The sequence below is a fragment of the Strix aluco genome, chromosome 16, assembly GCF_031877795.1.
Source record: "Strix aluco isolate bStrAlu1 chromosome 16, bStrAlu1.hap1, whole genome shotgun sequence".
In the NCBI taxonomy this organism is placed as follows: Eukaryota; Metazoa; Chordata; class Aves; order Strigiformes; family Strigidae; genus Strix; species Strix aluco.
In genome coordinates, this window is record NC_133946.1 from 10,763,889 (window position 1) to 10,773,374 (window position 9,486).

Below are 9,486 nucleotides of genomic sequence, written 5' to 3' on the forward strand. Positions count from 1 at the left end.
CAACCCCCAAAAACGCTGAGGCTGGCACCTGGGTTGGGGGTGGAGGGTGGCAAACGGGCATCCGGGCACGTTGGCACCCGGCACGTGCTGGGGCAGGGTGCAAGAGCCGGCCGTGACCGTCACACTGGTCACGATAAGAGTAATAAAGATAAGACCCAGAAGGAAAACTTCTTGCGGGGGGGGAGGTGGAGGAAACCGCCAAGTGCTGCACTCAGCAGCCACCCGAGGGGACCAAGGTCCTTCCTCCTCATCCCGGGGCGCCGGCAAAACTCGGCTCCACTTTTTTGTTGCGTGCCGGGATGTCGGGGGACGAGCATCCCCTGGCCCTGTGTCACAGACAGGGCAGCGGCCTTGAGTCTGTGTTTGCAGGAAGAGTTTCTCTCAAAAAAAAAAGAAAAAAGTTCTGGCCTCCACGGGACAAAGTGCGCTTTGAAAGACTTTTGGTTCCTCTGTGGCACTGCTGGTGGGGTAGAGCCGGGCGTGCCGCTGCCAGGACAGGGGCGGATTTGGGGACAACCACCCAATTCCGCAGCCCCCAGACCTCAGCAGGGCCGTGGTGCTCCCCCAGTCCCTCCCACAGGCACCCAGTCCCACCACTGTCCCCACCGGCTTGTGGCAAACCCCAAGGCTGCGTGGCAAGGTGGGCACACGCCAGCCCCCTCCTCCTGCCCAGATGGCTTGGTCCGGCTGGGCGTCGTGGCCGCTGCTGTCTCCGTTCCCCGTCTCTCCCACCGCGCGACAAAAAACTTTTCTTTGAACAGTTTTCGGTTCCTCTCTGGTCACCCTGGCACGGCCACGGGGGCAATGAGGTCGCTGGTGGCAGGGGAGCGAGGAGCCCTGGCCAGAGCTCATCCCCTCCCCTTGGCCACGGGGCTGGCACGGCCCCCCCAGTCATCTGATTCCCCCCCGCGTTGGCCGGGTATAAATCCACAGACCCCGGCGCTGACCCGTGCTCCGGCCTCACTCGCTGCCGCCGCCATGGGACGGGGCTTCTCCTTCCTCCTGCTGCTTTTTCTCCTGCTCTCGGGGCCCAGAGCTGCCTTCTCACTCCTGCAATATCGCTACGACTGCGGCAACCACGGCATGCAACTGCTGGCGTACCCCACTCACAGCCACACCGTCCGCTTCAAGGTCATGGGTGAGTGTGGGGGGCAGGCAGGCAGGTGCGAGCTCCCCCCCTCCCCCCCGATCTCTTTCAGGTGACAGATCACCCTGGGGTTACCCCAAACCCCAAGTGCATTGGGGTGCCGCTGCCCTGATGGGATGAGTTTTGGGTGCGGGGGCTGTTTTGGGGTGGGTGGGGGTGTTTCTGTGCACCTATCTCCCTGGGGAGCATCACAGCACCCAATTGTGCCACCTCATTACCCCACCCCCTGTGCCCACGGTGTCCCCGCAGATGAGTTTGGCACCCGCTTTGACGTGGCCAACTGCTCCATCTGCCTCCACTGGCTCAACACCGGGGCAGACGGTGCCGTTATTTTCTCCTCTGGCTACGAGGGCTGCCACGTCCTGGTGAAGGTGAGGCTCTTGTCCCACCCGTGGTGACCCCCCCCACCCCGGTGGGCTGGGGGTGACTGTCCCTCCTGCCCCACCACAGGATGACCACTACATCCTGAGGGTGCAGCTGGAGGAGATGCTGCTCAGTGGGGTCCTGGCTGCTTCCTACGAAGTCAATATGACCTGCCCGCAGCCCGGAGACTACGAGATCCTCACGGATGGCAACCGGGCCAGTCGAGGCAACAGCGTCCACCAGACCCAGGCTGATGTCCTTGTCCCCCTGTCCCAGCCTGGCCTCCTGCACCACATCTCCCAGTCTGCCCTCACCATCTCAGGACCGCAACTCCCTCCCCAAGCCCACTCGGAGCCAGTTCACCCCGTGGCTCGGACCCAGCCGGTCCTGGTGCACCCTGGGCTTCAGCCCCAGCCTGGCCAGGCTCACCCTATCTCCCAACCCCAGCAGGGTTTAATTCACCGGGGGCTCCAGAGCCAAAACCAGCCTGGGCTAGTGCACCCTGGAGCTCAACACCAACCTGGGCTCCTTCGCCCAGGGGTTCAGAGTCAAAACCAACCTGGGCTCCTTCGCCCAGGGGTTCAGAGTCAAAACCAGCCTGGGCTAGTGCACCCTGGAGCTCAACACCAACCTGGGCTCCTTCGCCCGGGGCTTCAGAGCCAAAACCAACCTGGGCTCCTTCGCCCAGGGCTTCAGAGCCAAAACCAACCTGGGCTCCTTCGCCCAGGGCTTCAGAGCCAAAACCAACCTGGGCTCCTTCGCCCAGGGCTTCAGAGCCAAAACCAACCTGGGCTCCTTCGCCCAGGGCTTCAGAGCCAAAACCAACCTGGGCTCCTTCGCCCAGGGCTTCAGAGCCAAAACCAACCTGGGCTCCTTCGCCCAGGGGTTCAGAGTCAAAACCAGCCTGGGCTAGTGCACCCCGGAGCTCAACACCAACCTGGGCTCTTTCGCCCAGGGCTTCAGAGCCAAAACCAACCTGGGCTCCTTCGCCCAGGGCTTCAGAGCCAAAACCAACCTGGGCTCCTTCACCCAGGGCTTCAGAGCCAAAACCAACCTGGACTCCTTCGCCCAGGGTTTCAAAGCCAAAACCAGCCTGGGCTCCTTCGCCCAGGGCTTCAGAGCCAAAGCCAGCCCAGGCTGGTGCACCCTGGAGCTCAGCCCCAACCAGGTCTTCTTCGTCCAGGCTTTGTGTCCCAGAACCAGCCTGGGCTGGTCTCCCACAACGCCCAGTCTGGTTTAATGCATGCTGGTGCTCAGACTCAAGCAGGATTTGTACGTCCGGGAGCTCAGCCTCAAAACCAGCCAGGCTTAGCTCGCCCCAGCCTTCAGACCCACTCCCAGGCTGGGCTCCTCCGCCCTGGGCTCCAGAGCCAAGCTGGGCTGGTACATCCCAGCCATTCCCGACCAGCTTTAACACGCCCAGGACTCCAATCCCGACCAGGTTTAGTACGCCCTGGACTTCAGGCTCAGCCCCAGCTGGGTCTGGTGCATCCAGGCCTGCAACCCCAAGCCCAGCCTGGCTTGCTGCATCCTGGGCTTCAATCCCAGCCCAGCCTACTGCAATCCACGGCCCTTTTCTACTCCTCGGCGGGGGCAGGTAAGCCAATGGAACTCACAGCTGTGATGGGATGCTCAGGGCGGGCAGGAGGATGTTTTGGCAGGGGGATGCTTGGGGGGGGCAGGTCAGGGGGATGCTCTCAGGGCAGTGTCCCCTCTGTGTCACCCCCAGGCACCCAGTTGACACGAGAGCAGTGCCAGGTGGCTGTAGGGAGGATTCCCTGCATGGCCCCGCAGGGCCAGGAGGCCTGCCTGCAAGCGGGCTGCTGCTACGATGACATGGACCGCGTGGCCCCCTGTTACTACGGCAACACCGGTAGGATGCTTAGTGGGGTGCTCTGGGGACACCTCCATTGCCAGCTGCCTCTGCTAGGGTGAAAAAGGGGGGATTTAGGGTCCCCATTGGGCTGATAGATGGGTCCCTCGTGCCGCAGCCACCGTGCAGTGTCTGTTGGACGGGCACTTTGTGCTGGTGGTACCGCGGGGCATCGTCACCCAGCCCTACAACCTGGACAGCGTGCGCCTCGCCAGCAGCCAGGCTGGCTGTGAGCCCCTCAGGGTAACAGAAACCTTCGTCATGTTCCACTTCCCTGTCACGCAGTGCGGCACCACCGTCCAGGTAAGGGATGGGACCCCCCACCACCACCCCAAAAGTTGCTCAGAGCTGCTGTGGGGACCCTGACACCGTGTGTGCGGCCACCCCAAGGTGATCGAGGACCGGCTGATCTATGACAACCAGCTGATCTCCACCATCGATGTCCAAGGGTCCCCCCGTGGCTCCGTCACACGAGACAGCGTCTACATGTAAGGGGAGGGTGGGCAAAGCCCGGCAGAGAGCCGGGACCCCCCCTCAGCAAAGCCCATCTAGATCCACCCCCCTCGCCAGGCTCCTGTGGTGCTCACCCCTGTCCTCGGGCTGGGGGAGCTGATGCCGTGGGGGGGTGTGTGGGGGAATCCAGATCTGATCTGCTTCCCCACCACACCCCTTCCCCAGCCTCCAGGCTCGCTGCATCTACAACGCCAGCGACCTCTTGCCACTTCGCATGGAGGTGGCCGTGCCCCCCACAGCCACCCCCTTGGCCATGCCGGGGCCACTGGAGCTCCAACTGCGTATTGCCACTGGTGAGCAGCCCATCCGCCAGCGCCCCCAACTTCACTCCAAAACTTGCTCAGCCTCTCACCCTTCCTGCAGATGAAAGCTACAGCTCCTACCACCTCGAGGGTGACCACCCCCTGGTGAAGGTGCTGCGGGACCCCATCTACGTGGAGGTTCGGCTCCTACAGAAAACGGACCCCAATTTGGTGCTGGTCCTGCACCACTGCTGGGCCTCCCCCAGCACCGAGGCCACAGCCGAGCCCCAGTGGCCCATCCTGGTGGACGGGTGAGCATTGTGGCAGGGGGGACTGGGGACAGGAGGATGAAAAGGGGGTGTCACCCACACCACCCCTTTCGCATGCCCAGGTGCCCCTTCACAGGGGACAACTACAGGACCCAGCTCGTGCCCGTGGGACCAGCCTCGCCACAGCTGCCGTTCCCGAGCCACTACCAGCGCTTCGTAATCTCCACCTTCACCTTTGTGGAGCTGCCCTCCATGGCAGTGCTGGAGGGAGAGGTGAAGGAGAGGAGGGGTGGGAATTCAGCAGCCGAGACCCCCCCCCAGCACCATCAATTTCTGACGCTGGCCCACCTGTGGCTTCTAGGTTTACATTTCCTGCAGCGCTTCCGTATGCCACCTCGCCCAGCCCGAGCCCTGCCGGCCCTCCTGCCAGCTGGAAGTGCCCTCACGTAAATCAGGGGGGGCGGGGGGGCACGGATTTAGGGGAGGGGACATCTCCAGCTTTCTCAAACCAACGCCCCGTCCCCCTCCCCAGGAGCGCGTCGGTCTCCGACGGACAGAAGGACAGGTGAAACCATGGGCACTGTCACCTCCCAGGGCCATATCATCTTCCCGAAGGTCCCCAAGCTGCGGCGAGGCTGAGCCCGAAGGCGCTGGGTGCGTGTCTGTCGCCCCCCCCACTCCCTAACCTGCCCCTTCAGCCCGGCTCTAACTCACTCTCCTCCTCCTCTTCCTCCTGCGCAGCTCCTGCCTCCAGACAGACATCTCCGGGCAAGCTGGAAAAATAAACAAGTGCTATGGCTCAAGCTGCGGTGCTGGTTTGTTGCTGGGGGAACAGGAGGAAAGAGGAGGGGCCCCTGTCCCCGTCCCAGAGCTGGTAGCATCCATTGTCCCAGCTCCCCCCTCAGCCCGGCTGGCTGCCCCCCACCATCCCAGCCCACCCTTCTGCCTGCTCTGGAAGAGCCTCCTCTCCCATTCACAGGAGCCTTCCTTTCCCCCACAACGACACCACTACAGTGAATAGTTTTTTATTTCCATACTGAAACTAGATAACTGCTTACAAAATCTGCACAGTCCTCCCCTCCCTCCTTCCACACATCCCGGCCGCAAACATCCACCAGCGCCGGGATTGGAGCTTTTTGTTGCATCAGTTACAATCACAAAACAAAATCTAAAGCCAGAAAAGACACACACGAAAACTGGAAAAGGAAAAAACTAAAACAACAAATCTGTGAAGCATGGGGAAGGCAACATCCAACTTTCCCTCTGCCAACAGCTACAGCAGGGGAGCCCAGGGAAGTAACGAACCACTTGCCACCCTCCCCTCCCCCCGCCCCCCAGTAATCCCCTCCCACCCTCCCACCCCAAACCCCAGCATGGCAGCAAGGCCCCCAGCCCCATGTCCGGGGCTACAGGCTATAGAACTTCAGGCTCCGGTCCATGCCCGTTGAGGCAATGAACTTGGCGTGGTGGCCAAAAGCCACTCCTGTGGTGAGGCCGCTGTGCTCTGGGGAGGGAAGAGAACCCGTGGTTACGGCACTGAGCGGAGTTAACCCCCACCCAGTGGGGCAGAACCCGGCCATCTCCGTGCCGAGGAAGCCGAGAGCTAGGGCTGGGCAGTCACGGAGGGGTCTCGGCCCAGACAGAGGTGCTGATGGGATGGGGTAGCGCTTTGCACCCCACAGCTCACGCTGCAGATCTAAGGGAGCAATTCCTCACCCCAGGAGGGGACCTAGACAGCTCCCCGCTCCCGCCTCGGCCCTCCCCCAGCCCCCCCCAGCCCCAGCCCCAGCCCCTCACCTGTGAAGTGGAGGATTTCCGTCCACTGCTTGCAGATGTAGATCTGGACGTCGGTCCCGCCCAGGGCCAAGTACGTGCCACTCTGGTCAAAGATGAGCGACTTGACCTGCAGAGGAGAAGGGGAATGAGGCTTCAAACCAGGCCCAGGAAGCTCCAAATGGCTTCTCGGGGAGCAGCACAGAATCCCAGAATCATCTAGGCTGGAAAAGCCCTTGAAGATCATCCAGTCCAACCATGAACCTCACCCTGACCGTTCTCAACTCCACCAGATCCCTCAGCGCTGGGTCAACCCCACTCTTCAACCCCTCCAGGGATGGGGACTCCACCCCTGCCCTGGGCAGCCCATTCCAACGCCCAACAACCCCTTCTGCAAAGAAATACTTCCTAAGAGCCAGTCTGACCCTGCCCTGGCGCAGCTTGAGGCCATTCCCTCTTGTCCTGTCGCTTGTTCCTTGGGTCAAGAGACTCATCCCCCCTCTCTGCACCCTCCTTTCAGGGAGTTGTAGAGGGCCATGAGGTCTCCCCTCAGCCTCCTCTTCTCCAGACTAAACCCCCCCAGTTCCCTCAGCCGCTCCCCATCAGACCTGTGCTCCAGACCCTGCACCAGCTCCGTTGCCCTTCTCTGGACACGCTCGAGCCATTCCATGGCCTTTTTGGAGTGAGGGGCCCAAAACTGAACCCAGTTATCGAGGGGCGGCCTCACCAGTGCCGAGTACAGGGGTAAGATCCCTTCCCTGTCCCTGCTGGCCACGCTATTGCTGATACAAGCCAGGATACCAGTGGCCTTCTTGGCCACCTGGGCACACTGCTGGCTCCTGTTCAGCCGGCTGGCAATCAACCCCCCCAGGTCCCTCTCTGACTGGCAGCTCTCCAGCCACTCCTCCCCAGGCCTGTAGCGCTGCTGGGGGTTGTTGTGGCCCAAGGGCAGAACCCGGCATTTGGCCTTAGTGAAACTCCCCCAGTTGCCCTCAGCCCATCGCTCCAGCCTGTCCAGGTCTCTCTGCAGAGCCTCCCTGCCCTTGAGCACATCAACACTCCCACCCAACTGGGGTGTTGTCTGCAAAACTGACTGAGGTGCACTTGATCCCCTCGTCTAGATCATCAATAAAGATCCATATCAATAAAGCACCTCCACGTCGGGCTCCCCCAAAGCAGAGGGAGTGCAGCGGGGAGCAGGCCTGGATGGTGGGTGCTGGAGAGGAGCCACCCAGCCCACCCATCAGGGAGAAAATGGACAATCACACACCTCAAAGTTATTGTCCAGTTGCAACGTCTTGAAGTTCTTGAGTTTACGCAAGTCCAGAGCTTGACAGAGGAGTCGTCCGCTGCCGTGCCAGGTAGTAGCCGTTCTCGGAGAAGGCGATGCTGGTGATGGGCCTGAGTGCCCTGGGAAGTTGGCCACGTTGGTGCGTTCCTGGGATAAGGGAGTTAGAGACAGGCTGCTGGCGGGGAACCGCAACACCCTCACAGTCGGGAGCTCAGAGAGCTGCTCCTTGCAACCGCAGCTCAGCTCTGCATCATCATTCTGCTTCAGAGTTAAAACGCAGTGGGCGGCAGACGGAGACCGCGCTGCTTCCGCGCCGCTCTTTGTTGCCCGAACTACAGCTCGACAGGCCAATGTGGGCTGTAGAGGTGACCTGCCAACAGCCAGAGCTGCGCATGTTGCTACACACAGGGTTGTGCTGACAAATTCACAGCTGTGGGTCCGAGCAAGGCCCCGGCACATCAGCACAGACTCAGCCCACAGCAGAGCCCGGCTACCCCCGCCCTGCTCCCCACCGATTCTCCTGGGGACACAACAAAGACCTTTTTGTCACAAGACAACCCCCAATTGCCAGCTACGGCGCCAGAAGCGGCCGCTCTTGAGCTGAAGCTTTGTATTTTTGAAGAAAAACCTCAGAGGGGATTCCCCAAAGCTCCGCAGGCTCCAGCAGACATTGCGCCTCGGAGCGAACACGTTGCTGGGCCCCAAACCAAGCACACCCCCAGCAGCCTGTCCCTCCCTGAACCCCCAACACCAGCCCCTACCTTCAGATCCCAGATCTTGATCTGAGAATCCATCGTCCCTGTTCCAAAATAAGCCCGTCCGGGTGGAACTGTGCGCAGGTGAGAGCTGCAAAGACACAGGAGAGATTCAGAAGGTTGGGGGAGACTTTTTAACTTTGTCAGCACGCCCCCTCCCGCGTCTTGTGAGCTCCAAGAGCCCAGGATCACAGGCAGAAAAATTCCTTCTCCACAGGCTGCAACTAGCCGCCCTGGGGTGGGGATTCTCAGCTTACCACAGCCAGAGCTCTCATCTGTCACCTTAGTGAGGACACGGCCTGTCTGGATATCCGAGAAAGCCCCAGTACTGGAAGAGAGAACAAGCGTGTTGAGTTCAGAGAGAAGAGAAGCAGGAGGGGTGGTTTGTAGCCTGGGGCTGGGTCTCACCTGGTCATCAGAGGAGCTGAGGAGATAATCGCCCGTCGCGTGGAGGCTCAGCCCCTGTCACGGAGCCCTCGTGGGCACGGACGACCTGCACGCATGAGGCGTTGGGCACAGACCAGATCCGGATAGTAGCATCAGGAGAAGCTGAGAACACCAAATCCTAGACAGGGACGAGGCAGGGGAAGTTACCATTGAAAAAAACTTTGCTTCTTCATCATCCAGAGCTCCCCACAAGCAAGAACTGGCCCCACCGGAACAGAGCACCAGAAAAGGGCCCAGAAAGCCAGTCTGGGGCAGCCTGGCTATGAGGAAAGAGGCTGAATGTGGGTCTGAGCGCACCTGAGACGGGTGGAAAACGACACTGTAAACCTCTTGGAGTGTCCCTTGAGTGTTGCCAGGATCTGCTCTGAGCTCTTGTCAAAGACAATGACATTTTTATCAGCCCCGCCTGGAAAACGAAGCAGGGAGCGGTGAGAGATGGGAGCCTGCGGCACCAAGTCCAAGTCCACCCACTTTTCCTGTGGGACCACCGTCCTGAGGAGCTCACAGAATCCCAGAATCATCAAGGTTGGAAAAGCCCTTGAAGATCATCCAGTCCAACCATGAACCTCACCCTGACCGTTCTCAACACTCCACCAGATCCCTCAGCGCTGGGTCAACCCCACTCTTCAACCCCTCCAGGATGGGGACTCCACCCTGCCCTGGCAGCCCATTCCAACGCCCAACAACCCCTTCTGCAAAGAAATACTTCCTAAGAGCAGTCTGACCCTGCCCTGGCGCAGCTTGAGGCCATTCCCTCTTGTCCTGTCGCTTGTTCCTTGGTTCAAGAGACTCATCCCCCTCTCTGCACCCTCA

The 9,486-nt window shown here is 60.9% G+C and overlaps 2 protein-coding genes across 2 annotated transcripts; one reads left to right on the top strand and one right to left on the bottom strand.

Annotated features, from left to right (window-relative positions):
- The first annotated feature begins 186 nt into the window (after positions 1 to 186).
- ZP1 (zona pellucida glycoprotein 1) lies at positions 187 to 5,210 on the top strand. Its single transcript, XM_074841862.1, has 12 exons — positions 187 to 1,138; positions 1,397 to 1,518; positions 1,598 to 3,107; positions 3,240 to 3,383; positions 3,502 to 3,686; positions 3,774 to 3,871; positions 4,062 to 4,189; positions 4,260 to 4,449; positions 4,530 to 4,680; positions 4,769 to 4,853; positions 4,940 to 5,061; positions 5,149 to 5,210. The coding sequence occupies exons 1-11, from the start codon at positions 805 to 807 to the stop codon at positions 5,044 to 5,046; spliced, it is 3,054 nt and encodes a 1,017-aa protein (XP_074697963.1). The 5' UTR covers positions 187 to 804; the 3' UTR covers positions 5,047 to 5,061; positions 5,149 to 5,210.
- A 563-nt stretch (positions 5,211 to 5,773) lies between these two features.
- PRPF19 (pre-mRNA processing factor 19) lies at positions 5,774 to 9,304 on the bottom strand. Its single transcript, XM_074841834.1, is given in 12 exon segments — positions 5,774 to 5,911; positions 6,205 to 6,310; positions 7,451 to 7,503; positions 7,506 to 7,538; positions 7,541 to 7,576; positions 7,579 to 7,618; positions 8,233 to 8,282; positions 8,285 to 8,317; positions 8,484 to 8,688; positions 8,690 to 8,791; positions 8,971 to 9,002; positions 9,005 to 9,304. Coding segments are annotated over 12 exon segments (978 nt in total). The 5' UTR covers positions 9,195 to 9,304; the 3' UTR covers positions 5,774 to 5,813.
- Between the last annotated feature and the right edge of the window lie 182 nt (positions 9,305 to 9,486).

Bases quoted from the DNA above. Each gene is read 5' to 3' on its own strand.
- ZP1 (XM_074841862.1), top strand. From the start codon at position 805: ATGAGGTCGCTGGTGGCAGGGGAGCGAGGAGCCCTGGCCAGAGCTCAT. The intron at 3,108-3,239 runs GTAAGCCAATGG...TGTCACCCCCAG, and splicing joins CTACTCCTCGGCGGGGGCAG to GCACCCAGTTGACACGAGAG. The intron at 4,681-4,768 runs GTGAAGGAGAGG...TGTGGCTTCTAG, and splicing joins TGGCAGTGCTGGAGGGAGAG to GTTTACATTTCCTGCAGCGC.